The sequence below is a fragment of the Salmo trutta genome, chromosome 39 (genome assembly GCF_901001165.1).
Source record: "Salmo trutta chromosome 39, fSalTru1.1, whole genome shotgun sequence".
Taxonomy (NCBI): Eukaryota; Metazoa; Chordata; class Actinopteri; order Salmoniformes; family Salmonidae; genus Salmo; species Salmo trutta.
This window is the reverse complement of record NC_042995.1, coordinates 2,841,241-2,858,547: the sequence shown is the minus strand read 5'-3', so window position 1 is coordinate 2,858,547 and position 17,307 is coordinate 2,841,241. Positions and strand designations below refer to the sequence as shown.

At 44.3% G+C, this 17,307-nt stretch overlaps 1 protein-coding gene across 5 annotated transcripts in view; it reads left to right on the top strand.

Annotated features, from left to right (window-relative positions):
* Positions 1 to 16,415, top strand: part of LOC115179396 (ropporin-1-like) — a 16,835-nt gene extending 420 nt beyond the window's left edge. The window contains exons 2-7 of one of the 5 annotated variants that reach the window (XM_029740880.1): positions 2,466 to 2,530; positions 14,451 to 14,604; positions 14,909 to 15,026; positions 15,170 to 15,331; positions 15,464 to 15,645; positions 16,294 to 16,415. In XM_029740880.1, coding sequence (XP_029596740.1) covers positions 2,476 to 2,530; positions 14,451 to 14,604; positions 14,909 to 15,026; positions 15,170 to 15,331; positions 15,464 to 15,645; positions 16,294 to 16,360 — 738 coding nt within the window. In that variant the 5' untranslated portion in view covers positions 2,466 to 2,475 and the 3' untranslated portion in view covers positions 16,361 to 16,415. Of the gene's footprint in view, positions 1 to 2,104; positions 2,531 to 12,352; positions 12,442 to 13,064; positions 13,087 to 14,450; positions 14,605 to 14,908; positions 15,027 to 15,169; positions 15,332 to 15,463; positions 15,646 to 16,293 lie in introns of those variants that run through there. The other 4 variants (XM_029740879.1, XM_029740881.1, XM_029740883.1 and 1 more) reach the window with 4 other exon arrangements.
* The last annotated feature ends 892 nt before the right edge of the window (positions 16,416 to 17,307 follow it).

Genomic DNA, 17,307 nt, shown 5'->3' with positions numbered 1-17,307 from the left:
ACGAAAGAGCAGGCCAGGCCACAGACAGTGTACCACCGCAACACAGATTACAACTACACTACGAGATTGAGAATAAAGCACACACAGACACACAGACACACAGACACAGAGACAGACACACACAAAGACACACACACACACACACACACAAAGACACACACACACACACACACACTTTTCCTAAGCAGTTTATAGACAACACTGCAGTGCATTCATCACCACCATAGTGTACCCCCATACAGAGAGGCTCTGAATGCTCTATATACACTATATATACAAAAGTATGTGGACACACCTTCAAATGAGTGTATTCAGCTATTACAGCCACACCCGTTGCTGACAGGTGTATGAAATCGAGCACACCGCCATGCAATCTCCATAGACAAATATTGGCAGTAGATTGGCCTTACTCAACAGCTATGTGACTTTCAACGTGGCACTGTGATAGGATACCACCTGCCCTGGTCAACTGTAAGTGCTGTTATTGTGAATTGGAAACGTCTATGAGCAACAACGGCTCAGCCGCGAAGAGGTCGGCCACACAAGCTCACAGAACGGGACCGCCAAGAGCTGAAGCGCGTAAAAATCATCTGTCCTCGGTTGCAACAGTCACTACCGAGTTCCAAACTGCCTCTGGAAGCAACGTCAGCACAATAACTGTTTGTTGGGAGCTTCATGAAATGGGTTTCCATGACCGAGCAGCCGCACACAAGCCAAAGATCACCATGCGCAATGCCAAGTATTTTTTGTTAAAAAAAATGTATTTGCTCTGCTGTACGGAATCTGGACACTTCTCTTCATGGCTCCTAGTAGTGTACTCTCTCCTGTCTGTTTGTGTATCTGATCTTACACACTTTTTCTTCATTTCTAATAAAACTTAACTCTTTGTTAACCTGTAGCCTCTCCCTCTCGTAGATAAGGCAGGAAAAGCAACATGGCTCATGTTTTTGGGTTAAAAGTAGAAAGCAATGCCAGGAGAACACCACCTGCCCCAATGCATAGTGCAACTGTAAAGTTTGGTGGAGGAGGAATAATGGTCTGGGGCTGTTTTCCATGGTTCGGGCTAGGCCCCTTAGTTCCAGTGAAGGGAAATCTTACTTAACGTTCAAGCATACAATTACATTCTAGACAATTCTGTGCTTCCAACTTTGTGGCAACAGTTTGGGGACGGCCCGTTTCTGTTTCAGCATGACAATGCCCCCGTGCACAAAGCGAGGTCCGTACAGAAATGGTTTATCAAGATCGGTGTGGAAGAACTTGACTGGCCTGCACAGAGCCCTGACCTCAATCTCATCGAACACCTTTTGGGATGAATTGGAACGCCGACTGCGAGTCAGGCCTAATCGCCCAACATCAGTGCCCGACCTCACTAATGCTCTTGTGGCTGAATGGAAGCAAGTCCCTGCAGCAATGTTCCAACACAGTGGAAAACCTTCCAAGAAGAGTGGAGGCTGTTATAGCAGCAAAGGGGGACCAACTCCATATTAATGCCCATGATTTTAGAATGAGATGTTCGACGAACAGGTGTCCACATACTTTTGGTCATGTAATATACAGTACACACACACACAAACACACACCTTATTTCATGTCTGATAGTCATGCATAATCATCGTGTGTGTGTGTGTGTATGTGTGTGTGTGTGTGTGTGTGTGTGTGTGTGTGTGTGTGTGTGTGTGTGTGTGTGTGTGTCAGTCATCTAGGGATGGGCCATAATGGCACTCATTCACCATGAATTACATATCACCAGCCAGATTATAACACTAGCATGCTAAAGGCACAGAGGACTGAGCGAGAGGAGTGTGCACCAACAAATCCTTTGGGTCTACATCCCAAATGGCACCCTATTCCTTATATAGTGCACTACTTTTGATGAGAGCCCTATAGGCCCTGGTCAAAGGTAGTGCACTATAAAAGAGAATTGGGTGCCATTTGGGATGCAGCCTTGGTATCCAAGGTGAGTAGGCCCCTCTGTGCTGGTCTATTGATGTAGTGTGTGTGTGTGTGTGTGTACTGAGGCAGGTTTATCCATCTCAGTGGGAGAGACACATAATCCTGAGCATAAACAGGGCATTAACACACCGCTGTGTTTGAATATTCCCAGCTCAGGGACCAATGATAACCTTAGGAGGAAGAGGGGAAGAGCGGAGGGGAGGGAGAGGGGGAGAAGCGTTGAGAGGAAGAGGAGGAATGAAGAGAAATGAAGAGGAACCCTTCACTGATCGTTCCGAGGAGCAGCCGGGAAGCAGATCACAGGCGCGCTGTGACAACCTCTCCCTCCCTTCTCTCCATGTCTTACCAGCCCTTGGGATGAGACAGCCTACTGGGATGCATCTCAATAGTCTTAAGTCCTTTTCCTCTCAATATCTCTTTTCCTCCATCTGACATGAAACAACCTGAAGGGTGTGAGAAAAATTCCCTCTAAGGATCTGCAATGTTGCTTTCACCCATCCTGTGTTTTTCAGGTCAGTGCTGATGAAGGAGAAGATATCATGGATGAAAAGTGGCATGAAGAGGAAACCATTTAAGGGTATTGAGACATATCCCTTATATTCCTCACTCGGCTGTAGTCCTCTCCTTTAGACCAATCAAGGGGATGAGGCATCCACCACAGTGTGTTGTCCAGTGTCTTCAGATCAGGGTAGATAAAGGAGAGGAAACTAGGAGAGGAAACTAGGAGAGGATCCCTGTTTAGACTAGATGCAGTCCTGTGGACTAGTTGGGACCTCTACCATCCATGCTCACTGGAGAGAGCACACACACACACACACACCTTATTTCATGTCTGATAGTCATGCATAATCATCGTGTGTGTGTGTGTGTGTGTGTGTAATGGTAGCTAGTGTCTTATTGCACACACAGATGCGATAACATGGCCTATAGCAGCTGTACATGCTTACTACACACACAGAGAGAATGAATGGATGTGCTGACGATTTAACATCACAGCGAAAAGCCTCGGGCCCGTGCTCGGCCGTTTGTGGATTGTATAAAGATCAAAGCGAGACAGAATACGGTCAAATAAACGTTCACATAGATTATGTGGGTGTGTCTGTATTGATATCGTTTTATAACACCGCGGATCAAATGCTGCAAGCTACATAGAACATATATAGGCTAGGCTGCTACTGTACTCTCTCTCTCTCTCTCTCTCTCTCATTTCAATTAAATAGGTTTTATTGGCATGGGAAACATGTTTACATCGCCAAAGCAAGTGATCATGATGGATCCTCAATCACACAAATTGACCAAAAACTCAACGCATATGCTTCGTCCTCCCTGACCATGCGCGCTGCGGTGAAATAGTCTAATTCTATAATGGGCTGAATATACAGCTCTGCCAGTGCTATTTCTCACGGTAACGGACAGGCACATTCCTGCACGGTAACGATAGGCTACATCCACCCATACCGGGGGCCAGGCAGCTGTGATCAATCCCTCCGGTTTAGCCTTTTCACCCATTATCGATTTCGGCACGGGATGCCATTAACACCCAGCCTGCCCACCTGCTTTAGCCAACCCGTCCTGACCGGCTTCACCGGGTCCGGTTTGGGCAGGGTCCCCGGGATTCATCCTCTCCGATATATCCTCCACGCCTTCAACGAGAGGCTGATCGGTTCTTTTTTTCTTTCCTTTTTTGAACCCCTCGGTATGCAGAGATGGTCGTTACCGGGAGAAAGTCAGTCAGTCATCGCGCGGCCCCGTCCCCATGTTCTCTTCTGTATCCTAGCAGCGATTCCCGTCCGTAGTCGCGCGCATTCCCGTTCCTCCGCTACTGTCACGGTGATCCTGCGCGGCATCACATCTCATCATATCCCACCGTATCGCCTTGCGCGCTTTTGTTCAGCAGTTGACTAGTAGGCCTACCGAATACCGAGGCGGAAAGCTCGTGCAGCATGCTCCACTACTAGCCAACCACAACCGACCTACCGACCAATCTAACAATAGTGTTATACCGAAACGCACGCGGTGCAGATGGCTCGGGCTCAGCTGACTGCATGAGCACCGACAGTCCCGAGCCTGTCCATGCACGGCGCGTGCAACCTGAGGCGAGGCAGGCCGGTAGTGTAGACTACATACGGTGCCTGAAGTGATTTAAGAAGAACATCATCGCTGTGCTCTGACTGTAGGAGGGACTTTCCCTTATTCCCTGGCAGGCGCTATAAAATTAATGCGCTCGATCTATGCCGTCATTCATCCACCAGTCTTCACACACCAAGGACGATGGCAACATCATGGTTTGCTTTGTTCTTCCCAGATTAAAGAAGAGGAGGATATCTTAATGGGGTCAAGCTGCCTATATAGGCTATATTTGATGCTGATCGCATAGCCTAGAGGAGCTGCCCTTTGCTTATTGCATCACCAGCCCGCCTCCTCTTGTTGCAACTCAGTCTCACATAAAAGCAGTAACCGCCTATCTAGAAAAAAACACAGTTCCCGGTGACATCACTCAATTAACCGTGACACCCGCAGCATCAATGTGTCGCCTACTGTGGTTGTGTAACCTATTGTTATCGCCTCCCAACAACAGACCAAACCTCCCTCTCATCTCCACACACACACACACACACACACACACACACACACACCCCATTGGAGGCTGCTGAGGGGGAGACTGCTAATAATAATGGCTTTAATGGAGCTAATGGAATGGCATGGAAACCATGTGTTTGATGTATTTGATAACATACCACTCAGTGGCAACCGGTCCTTCAGGGCAGGTGGGGAAGAGCCCCACCTGTTTAGCTAAAAGAAGGGAAAAAATCATTGAGTTAATAAAGCCGCATACAAACATGGTCTCTTTTTTGCTTTTTTGAGTAAAGCAGCTCAAAATGCAGGTGTTTCAGTCTAGCTCAGTGCTTTCTGTGGTGGTGGGGCAGCCAACGAAAATATGGAGTGTAGGGGTTGGTAATGTTCTGTAGTTGCGCCGTGATTGGCTCAGTGTTCTATTACTCATGGGGACACTACGTCACTGCAAAATCTATGGGGAGAGCTCGAAAATTCAAGCCCCTTGGGTGCTGCCATAGATTTACATTAGAAGTGCCCATCCATGAAGGCTCAAGGTTATTGGCCACAGATAAAATGACATCAAATCACGTTATATCTATCGTAGATTTGATTGGACTGATCATGTCAACATCCTACTTTCAAAATCTTAGCTAGCAAGCTGGACAAGCAGTCATCATCATGAATCAAGTTGACAATCTACTGGCAAATCCTTTTCCATCCTTGTCATATGAAGAGAAATGATAGATAAAATCTATCTGTGCTCATCGTCACAGACCATAATCCTTTGGTGTTCTTGAAACAAATGTACAATCAGAACCGCCGCCTTATGCGGTGGGCTCTGATTGTACAAAGATATAATGTACAGATAGCCTATGTGAAGGGCTCAGCAAATGTGGTTGCCGACGCTCTATCACGGGTTTAATAACTGGGGATGCGTTGGTTTTTGTTATTGCAAACTGTATGTTTGCATTTTTTGTGGTGGCCATGTTACGTTCCCCAGTTTCTGTTACGTTCCCCAGTTGTGGTTTGTGTATTATCATGTATGTATTTCAGGAAATGGATTCCTGAAATTCTCTAGAGCAGCTGATTGGTCAATCAACATTGATGATTGGAGAGCTGACCCCGCCCCCCTCGTCAGGACGCAGCTGTCTCCAATTACTAACTTCTTCTGAAGCTATATAAGCCCCAGTTCTATTGCTCAGAAAGAGAGATGATTGCAGAGAGATATTTGCTGGGAGACACAGAGATAATGGCTGAGAGTTATAGCATGTTGGTTGTTGCTAAGACATTTGGTATGTACTGTGTAGTTGTTGCTGTGAGAGCCGATTGTAATTTTCTGTGTTTGTTGCGCAGAGAGAGCTTCTTTAATCAGGGGCGGAAATCCCGGGGGGGACGGGGGGGACACGACCCCCCCATCCTGGGAAAAATGATTTGTCCCCCCCAATATATCACTGAAACATAACTATGTAATTTAAATAATATTAATAATACGCAATGAAAGCAATTGTGCTGATTATAGACACTTAATAGCGCGTTTTTAAGTTTCAAAAGATTGCAACCCCCCCACCCTTTGCCTCACAATGGTTTGATCCACTGCCAGTTCCTTAGCTTGCTAGGTAACAGAGAGGTCGTATCTACTGTCTGAAAGGCACTCAATGAACGTAACTGACGTGAGGTTAATCCAGTCAATCGCGCACACACACTAACTGAATATGCAGAGCTAGCGCGCAAATATTAACTATTAAGCTAGCTAGTACCTATTCTATTTATGTGGCGTCGTCAAAGATGGAGTCAGCATGCAGATGATGTAAGTTAGTGCTTCAAAGTCCCTGTGATAAGGTTAGCGATAAACTGAAATCCAAACTGAACAGAACTACACTCTTCTACCATTGTCTTAAATATATTTAATGGTCTCGTTGCAAAAGCTAAATTGTCACAAGTGAACTTTTATTTTATTTCACCTTTATTTAACCCGGGTAGCAAAGATTATAGCAAACACCACTGAAACTGAATTGGTGCTCGCTAGCTTTGCAAATTCAGCTATTGTTGGAAGCCAGCCAATATGAAACAAACTATTAAAATTACAAAAGGTTGCAGCATATGATGTGTAAATGGTGAACTCATACAGCTGTCAACTCTTGTCATTTTAATCCGTTTCACATTTGCTAGCTACCTTTTAGATCGAAGCCCAAATAGAATGATAGAAGATGATAGAAGCCCATCTCCTACTGTAAATAACCTACGCACTGTGTGTGTGTGTGTGTGTGTGTGTGTGTAGCCAGCCAGCCAGGTAGAAAAATGGCAGAAAAATAAAAGCCCGACATCAGAGTATTTTTCAATACACCAAAACGCATAGTAAGAACCCTAGTAGCCTAATCTCAAAGACTAGTTGATAAAATGTTCATAAGAAAGAAATGAAATTCTAATGGAAATGTTTCACAATGATGTCATTAGGCAGAGCAGGCAACAGATGGCACACAGACAGCAGAGTTGGGGACAGATATGCAGGGACAGACTGGCAGAGACAGGGAGTCTCAGGTAAGTTTGAGTCTTTGTTTGGCAACATTATGAAAGGTTCTCCATTTTTTTTTTACTTGTAAAATAGGAACATAATTGGAAAATGCCATGGATACCCCCACTCTCAACTTAAACTGGTGACTGAACTAAGATTTGTTAAAGGTGTCATGACGTTGGCCTGTGGGTAAGGTTTATGACCCCCCCATAAATACCTTTCTCCCTTCCCCTCTCTCTCTGACCCTACTGAAGGACTTGAATAGCCTGTGTTAAATATAGAGAGTCTGGGAACATCAAACAAATGGGGAAAAGGAACCATCTTTTGATAATAAAACCAGTTGGAAATATGCTTGATAACGTAATGAGTATGTATGTCAGTTCATTGTTATCTGAGACATTGTGATTGATGACAGGACGACATAAACTGTACCTGAGAAAGTATACACCCTCTAGTTATCAGAGTCACATGGAATTGTTATGCAATTGAAATGTTTGATATTGAAATTGTTTGTTAGGACATTAAATGTAATTTTAGCTTCCAAATGAGAGAATTGGGTTTTCATAAGGAAAGTGCCCTGCCCGATCAGTGGCCAACCCTGTGAAGAGACATGGGGTTATAAACGATGAAACACCTCCTTTCTCCCTCTCCACTATATAAGTCTTTGACGAAAAGATAACCAGGGTGTTCCAGTACGTGAGATCTGCAGCCTCCACGTTAGAAGGACAGACGCATATCAAGGACAGAACTAAGCCAACCTCGGCGTGAGCTATGGTATGAACTGGTATGAACTTTGAGCTTATTCACTACAGAAGTGATACTTCCTAGCCGTTGAGTTAGCCGCTGCTAACGTGGGCTAGGAAAGGACGGACGACGGATCCAGTCTAACAACCAGACGAAGATACCACCACGTATCCATTACCACTAGAGACATTCTTCCACTACAGGAAGATCTGTTGGCCAACCCGGCCAGCATCTACGACCAATCTACCGAAGCGCAGCTCAGAGTAAATATTTATTGCATTTTCCTTTTCCAAATGGGCGGTAATTTAGAATGCATAAGATAATGTATTTCCGATAGCATAGCTGCTGTTTCTTTGTTCCTAAATCTTCCCGCTCTTTCATTCAAGCCCAACCCCCCTTTCCTTTGTGTAACCAGCCATGATACAGGCTCCGTTCACCAGGGCGAATTCTGTATGACATCATTGTATTCTGTGTATTTGTAATTCTGTGTGATTAGTTAGGTATTTAGTAAATAAATAATTAAACCCAATTTTGTATTGCTGATTCAACTTGTTAGCCAGGGTTCGTGAAGATAACCAAGAATTTACAACTTTCATGATGAGACTGAAAATAAGATAAGGGTTAATATTGACTGCTATCGATGTAAAATATTACTAAGTATTTTAAGAGTTTATTCGGAAGATAACAGCTCTATAAACGTTCTTCTGTGGTGCCCCGACTTTCTAGTTAATTACATTTACATGATTAGCTCAATCAGGTAATATTAATTACAGAGAAATAATTTTATAAGTTAGCATGTCATATCACTTAATCCGGCATAGCCAAAGACACGACAAAGGCAATGGTATTGCTGTTGTGATTTGTGTAGTTTTGGGTACCGGTAGTTAGGAGTACGGCAAACACCTTATTTCTTTGGTTCCTCAATATACATTTACCATATTACAATGTAGGCTATGTGTTACAGCACTACTTTTGGTGTCCCCCTCAGGAATTGCTCTTGAGAAAATGTCATGTAATTGTCCCCTCCAAAGTTGATATCAGATTTTCGCCCCTGTCTTTAATGTCCTGAGTTAGTGGTTTTTCTCAGTTTGTTGTAAAGACATTTGGAATATTCTGTTTCATTTGTTCCCAGGGGGGAAGGGGAAGGCACCTAGGGAGTGCTTAGGCAAGAGGCCCGCGGGCATACATATACCCGTAGTAATTTATTGTCTATGCACACTAGGAAAGACCTGGGTGGACCATCCCCTGTATTTTGGTTAGTGCACCAGGTGGTGCTAGTTAGGTAAGTAGTGGGTAGGCAGGTAAGGTAGGAGGGGGCTTTGATATTTACTTTCTTTGCTTTGGTTCTGTCCAGCCCCTTTTCCCCAAACTTACCGTGTGAAGGAATAAATTCCCAGTAAACGGTATTCTCTGCCTTTTTGTCATCCTTGCTCACACCTACACTTCCATACCTTTTTCACACCACGGAGAGTTAAGTTGTAGCAGGGTGTTGCGTTCCCTCTTTCTAGAGGCGTGCGTAACAATGCCCCATTTATTTATCCTTTGGTTCTGACTTGGTGTACATGGAGAACTGTAAGAACGGCCTATGTTCTGAATTCTGGCGCTGTACATTTCAAAAGTGTTGAACAAATAGTTATATTGACTACGTCCGTCCTAGCTCGCTCATTAATGTCTTAATCAAAATTACGGATTGTCTCTTATCCGTTTGTCGTTCCGTTATGCCATAGTTTTTACATCTCAATTGTCAGCAGAAACCCCATTTGATTAAGCAAGTCAGCCATATTGTAACGGCTGTCGTTGGGTAGAGAGGACCAAGGAGCAGAGGGTTGCGTGCTCATCATATTAATTGAAATAAATGTGAACAAGGGAAAAACAATAAACCAAAAGAACGACAGTTTAACAGGCTATACTTACTACAGCAGTGCTAAAGACAACTACCCACAATCTACAAACAAAACACAAACCTATATATAGGACTCTCAATCAGAGGCAACAGAAAACACCTGCCTCCAATTGAGAGTCCAACACCCAATTACTAAGACATAGAAATACAAAGAACTAGAATGAACATAACCTAAAACCCGGAAATAATAAAACACCCTTCCAAACAAACCACCACCCCGAACCACAAAAGAAATACCCTCTGCCACGTCCTGACCAAACTACAATAACAAATAACATTTACGTCATTTAGCAGATGCTCTTATTGTAAAGTGGAACAACCACTTTACAATAGTACATCTATATCCTTTTTTACAATAGTACATATATATACTTTTTTTGTGGGGGGGGGTTAGAAGGATTACTATATCCTATCCCAGGTATTCCTTAAAGAGGTGGGGTTTCAGGTGTCTACGGAAGGTGGTGATTGACTCCGCTGTCCTGGCGTCGTGAGGGAGCTTGTTCCACCATTGGGGTGCCAGAGCAGCGAACAGTTTTTACTGGGCTGAGCGGGAACTGTGCTTCCGCAGAGGTAGGGGGGCCAGCAGGCCAGAGGTGGATGAACGCAGTGCCCTTGTTTGCGTGTAGGGCCTGATCAGAGCCTGAAGGTACGGAGGTGCCGTTCCCCTCACAGCTCCATAGGCAAGCACCATGGTCTTGTAGCAGATGCGAGCTTCAACTGGAAGTCAGTGGAGTGTGCGGAGGAGCGGGGTGACGTGAGAGAACTTGGGAAGGTTGATCACCAGACGGGCTGAGGCGTTCTGGATGAGTTGTAGGGGTTTAATGGCACAGGCAGGGAGCCCCGCCAACAGGGAGTTGCAGTAATCCAGACGGGAGATGACAAGTGCCTGGATTAGGACCTGCGCTGCTTCCTGTGTAAGGCAGGGTCGTACTCTGCGAATGTTCTATAGCATGAACCTACAGGATCGGGTCACCGCCTTGATGTTAGCGGAGAACGACAGGGTGTTGTCCAGGGTCATGCCGAGGCTCTTAGCACTCTGGGAGGAGGACACAATGGAGTTGTCAACCGTGATGGCGAGATCATGGAAAGGGCAGCCCTTCCCCGGGAGGAAGAGCAGCTCCGTCTTGCCGAGGTTCAGCTTGAGGTGGTGATCCGTCATCCACACTGATATGTCTGCCAGACATGCAGAGATGCGATTCGCCACCTGGTTATCAGAAGGGGGAAAGGAGAAGATTAATTGTGTGTCGTCTGCGTAGCAATGATAGGAGAGACCATGTGAGGATATGACAGAGCCAAGTGACTTGGTGTATAGTGAGAATAGGAGAGGGCCTAGAACTGAGCCCTGGGGGACACCAGTGGTGAGAGCACGTGGTGCGGAGACGGATTCTCGCCACGCCACCTGGTAGGAGCGACCTGTCAGGTAGGATGCAGTCCAAGAGTGAGCCGCGCCGGAGATACCCAACTCGGAGAGGGTGGAGAGGAGGATCTGATGGTTCACAGTATCAAAGGCAGCAGATAGGTCTAGAAGGATGAGCGCAGAGGAGAGAGAGTTAGCTTTAGCAGTGCGGAGAGCCTCCGTGACACAGAGAAGAGCAGGCTCAGTTGAATGACCAGCCTTGAAACCTGACTGATTTGGATCGAGAAGGTAATTCTGAGAGAGATAGCAGGAGAGCTGGCCAAGGACGGCACGTTCAAGAGTTTTGGAGAGAAAAGAAAGAAGGGATACTGGTCTGTAGTTGTTGACATCGGAGGGATCGAGTGTAGGTTTTTTGAGAAGGGGTGCAACTCTCGCTCTCTTGAAGACGAAAGGGACGTAGCCAGCGGTCAAGGATGAGTTGATGAGCGAACCCCTATACTGGTCAGGACGTGACACATATCAGCTATGTTTTATGAAAGGCAGTAAATGAGGCTGAATGAACTATTTTGCTGCCAGACAAGGCTCCACTGATAGCCAAGTGTAGCAGTGGTAAGGATTCACTCCATGGTGCTGAAAAGAAAGCTCTGTGTCGGGACAGCTTTATGTAGGCCCTAACAGTTTGTGGGCACCGTTTGTCACCGTTATTGTGCAATTAATATATTGTTTAGTGTTGTGTAGTGGCTTTTCTGGTATGCATCTAAAATTGGTTTGTGGATTTTGCCCCACCAAGATTTACGTGCTAAAATCGCCACTGATTCAGTTCCAGCCATTACCACAAGCCCGTCCTCCCCATTTAAGGTGCCACCAACCTCCTGTGACTCACACACAAATGCAAGCAAGCCGCACACACGTGCCCCATCTATCCCTCCCTTCTACATTTTACCTTTTTAATTAAATCTATCACTGCTTTATAATATGGATGTACATTATGATGATTCATGTCTGTCAAATATAAAAGGTTAAAGGGAATGTTGGCATATCAGATATCACTTTTAGTTTAACTCTTATCTTAGGAAAGTTATATAGCCCTACTATTCGATTATAGGTAGAATGACTCAAGATAAACTATCGTCTCGTATAGATCAACTACTATTCTACTGTGAAAATGTCCCATAAATGTCTGTCGAGAGCTGCAAATGATAAAACATGAGGAAATGTCGCCCCGTGCGGACATTTGTTATTTTTCATTTCACACACACCCGGGACGCACACAATGTGACGTCACAATTGCCGTCTGTTACGCGAGAATCACAAACTGATACAAAATAACCGGCGCAGCACGTGCTACTGTCTTTCCGGCTTTCACAGCGTTTACGTCGTCTGATCACGCGCAGAGAACTGCACCGTCTTTTACAGGTTAATTATTTAATTGATTTACATGGTTTTCATAAATTAATCCATAGTTATTAATAGGCTATAGGCCTGCCTTTAAAAGGCCCAGTGCAGTCCAAATTCAGTTTTCCTGTATTTTATATAATATTGTACAACAGCTGATGAAACTAACACTGTAAAAGTGAGATTTTGTATCAGTGTTATTTCCTGATAGTTGCTTATTGAATATACAATCTACATAGGACCTTCTAATCAGGTGGTTTGCATAGGCGGGAGTTTCAGCTTTCCATGTTGACATCACCATGCGGGAGTTCCAAACCTCACTATACAGTGTTACACTCCCCACTCAGACATTCCTTGCTAAATTCTTGCTTTTAAAATAGTTTTTGGGTAAAAAGCTACACTACTAGTCAAAAGTTTTAGAACACCTACTCATTCAAGGGTTTTTCTTTATTTTTACTGTTTTCTACATTGTAGAATAATAGTGAAGACATCAAAACTACGAAATAACACATGGAATCATGTAGTAACCAAAAAAGTATTAAACAAATCAAAATATATTTTATATTTGAGATTCTTCAAAGTAGCCACCCTTTTCCCTGATGACAGCTTTGCATTCTCTCAACCAGCTTCATGAGGTCGTCACCTGGAATGCATTTCAATTAACAGGTGTGCCTTCTTAAAGTTAATTTGCAGAATTTCTTTCCTTCTTAATGCATTTGAGCCAATCAGTTGTGTTGTGACAAGGTAGATGTGGTATACAGACGATAGCCCTATTTGGTAAAAGGCCAAGTCCATATTATGGCAAGAACAGTTCAAATAAGCAAAGATAAATGATAGTCCATCATTCTTTAAGACATGGTCAGTCAATACAGAACATTTCAAGAACTTTGAAAGTTTCTTTAAGTGCAGTCGCAAAAACCATCAAGCGCTATGATGAAACTGGCTCTCATGAGGACCGCCACAGGACAGGAAGACCCAGAGTTAACTCTGCTGCAGTAGATACGTTTGTTAGAGTTACCAGCCTCAGAAATTGCAGCCCAAATAAATGCTTCACAGAGTTCAAGTAACCGACACATCTCAACATCAACTGTTCACAGGAGACTGCTGCAAAGAAACCACCAGTAAAGGACACCAATAAGAAGAGACTTGCTTGGGCCAAGAAACACGAACAATGGACATTAGATTGGTGGAAATTTGCCCTTTGGTCTGGTGTCCAAATTTGAGATTTTTGGTTCCAACCGCCGTGTCTTTGTGAGACACGATGTGGGTGAACGGATGATCTCCGCATGTGTATTTCCCACCGTAAAGCATGGAGGAGGAGGTGACACTGTGATTTATTTAGAATTCAAGGCACACTTAACCGGCATGTCTACCACAGCATTCTGCAGCGATACGCCATCCCATCTGGTTTGGGCTTAGTGGGACTATCATTTGTTTTTCAACAGGACAATGACTCAACACACCTCTAGGCTGTGTAAGGGCTATTTTACTAAGAAGGAGAGTGATGGAGTGCTGTATCAGATGACCTGGCCTCCACAATCCCTCGACCTCAACCAAATTGAGATGGTTTGGGATAAGTTGGACCGCTGAGTGAAGGAAAAGCAGCCAACAAGTGCTCAGCATATGTGTGAACTCCTTCAAGACTGTTGGAAAAGCATTCCAGGTGAAACTGGTTGAGAGAATGCCAAGCATGTGCAAAGCTGTCAAGGCAAAGGGTGGCTATTTGAAGAATCTCAAATATAAAATATATTTTGATTTGTTTAACACTTTTTTTGGTTAATATATGATTTCATGTTATTTCATAGTTATGTTTTCACTATTATTCTACATGTAGAAAATAGTAAAAATAAATAAAAACCCTTCAGCTGATTTTAATATAAATCTATTACAGTACGGTACTTCATTGTTAACAATAATTTATTTGATATTGACTTAAAAACGACTGCATTGGGCCTTTAACATTTTTATTTTAGAGTCAGGCAGATATTGCAAGAATGACGTTAAAATACAATTTTCTTTTCACCCTACAGGTGTTTTTGTTGCCGCTGGTTCCCATTCTGGGTTTAGAATGTCTCACACAGGTAAACCGGTGGTCATCCCTCCAGAGCTCCCCGGCATTCTGAAGCAGTTCACCAAGGACGCCATCCGGACACAACCTGAAGACCTGCTAGAATGGGCCACACTGTGAGTAGCATGAAGTTACGCCTAGCCACTGATCCAAGGTCAGTTTAGTATTGTAGCATCTGAGAGGAGAAGGATGAAAGTTGGCCCTTGACCTCGTCTGCTTCCCAAATGGAACCCTATTCATTACATAGTGCACTACTTTTGACCAGGGCCCATAGGGGACGAAGCTCACTGATCTAAGGTCAGTAGTAGCTGAACTGTGTGGAATATATGCCTGCATACATTCACTACAGTCCTCCAAGACCAGGATTCCTGCTCTGCTGTATTAACCCCAGTATTGTGCTGGTATGCATGTCTTCTACAGGTACTTCAGTGCTCTGGTCCAGGGGAAAACGTTACCTGTGAACAGGACACCAGACAAAGTGGTAACCCCCAACACCATGGACCTCACACCTGAGGTACTCACCACAATGCACGAAAAGGTACGGGGCCACACACACAAACACACCACAGCTAGACACACACATGCATGACTCACACGTGCGCACACACACACACATAAACGTGACATCTCTCCCTCTCTCTCTGTCCCCGTCTCCCTACCCCCTTCTCCCCCCCTTCCCAGCTACATAAGAAGGGCACAGTCAGTAAGAAGGAGGTGAGCAAGCTGTGGAGGTCGTTAGGATTGGCTGACGACCTTCTCAGACACATCATGACAGTGGGCTGCTTCGGAGATCAACTCGACTGGATAAAATTCTTCGCCCTGGGCTGCAGCTATCTGGGAGGGGTACATATGATATTGTGCACGCACGCATGCATGCACGTTGCGCACACACACACACACACAATAACATACAGACATTATCAAATGACCATTGGGCCCCTGTTATCTTGGTGACCTCTGCCTTCTCTCTGGCAGACGATCAAGAATGCCATGACCCACGCGCTGTACATCCTGAACTCAGACAGCTCGTGTAAGCCCCCAGACGCCTGCGTCACCTTCGAGACCTTCCGCTTCCTTTACTCCTACCTGGCTGCGGTGGACAGAGAGGTGTCCCAGGCCCAGATAGACCGAGCCATTACCTACTTGGAGGCTCAGGCGTGAGTTGAACAGATACACAACAACTACAGGAAAAGCTATACAACTACACAACACAGCTACAAAACAACTACACAGAGCTACAAAACAACTACACAGAGTTACAAAACAACTACACAGCGCTACAAAACAACTACACAGGGCTACAAAACAACTACACAGTGCTACAAAACAACTACACAGGGCTACAAAACAACTACACAGTGCTACAAAACAACTACACAGAGCTACAAAACAACTACACAGAGCTACAAAACAACTACACAGAGTTACAAAACAACTACACAGCGCTACAAAACAACTACACAGGGCTACAAAACAACTACACAGGGCTACAAAACAACTACACAGTGCTACAAAACTACACACAGCTACAAAACAACTACACACAGCTACAAAACAACTACACAGAGCTACAAAACAACTACACAGAGTTACAAAACAACTACACAGCGCTACAAAACAACTACACAGGGCTACAAAACAACTACACAGTGCTACAAAACAACTACACAGGGCTACAAAACAACTACACAGCTGCTACACAGTGAAAACAAAGGCTCTCAAGTACCAGAAGACACAGGTGTGAGAAACAAAATTTACTTTGCACAAAATGTGTGTGTATCTCTGACTGTCTGTCTGTCTCTCAGGAAGGCGCGTGATGGGATGGTGAAGGTGTCGGACTTCGTCAACAGTCGTAAAGTGCGTTTGGGATAGACTCACCCTCTCTCCCCCTTAGAACTTTGTTCTAATAAAGATGGTTCCAAAGAAACTCTGTTATTGCTATATCCCCCATCAATATCAGAGGACAGTGTTTCTGTATTACATTAAGTGAAAAGTCAATCATGAAAGGTCATCACTGATTGAGGCTGCCACAAGAGGCCAGAAACACACAGTAAAAGTCAAACATAGAGATAGATAGAAGACTCTAGTTCCCAAAAGCCCGTTTTAGCATAGGCAACACTATAATGGAACACATACAATGTTGCGTTCTCTAATTATCTCTAGTCAAAGCCAAATCCTGAGAGATTGGTCCCTGTCGTATTTGTCAGCTTAATACATTGTATAAGATTTGTATTTTTGCAGAGAGGATTCAAGGAAACGGACAGAGGTGCACGTCATTAAAAAAACTGAAAACATAGACAGAGTTAAGATAACAGGTGTTCTCTAACGTTTTCATGTCTGACCAGGTAGGTGCACGTCATTTAAAAAAAATCTGCTCTGGACAGTTGTGCTACAGATATATGTTCGCCTCTGCACTATCTATATTTGGCCTAATATATGGGATATATACAGAATACTCCTTTCTCTTTATTTTAGTGGATAATCACCCATTGAAGTGTCTTGGGGTAAGGAATGTCCCTCAGTCGAGCACCTGAGTCCATTTTGTTCAAGCTGGGCTGAAGCGTGTTTTGGTACACTTTCTTTCAATATGTGATACATTGTTTGATAATGATGTTGCAAATTGTTTAGCTACATTGTGCTCTACTGAACGTCACTCTAGGTCAAATATAGTTAAGGGGCGCTCGTTCCAATTTCTGTTGCAAAACGTTTAGCTGCGGTGTGTCCTACTGAACACTGGTGAGAAAAGAAGATGATAGACGTGTTCAAACCAATGGACAAGATGTTTGTTGGTTGCGTCAGGGAAAGTAATGCTTTTCGGT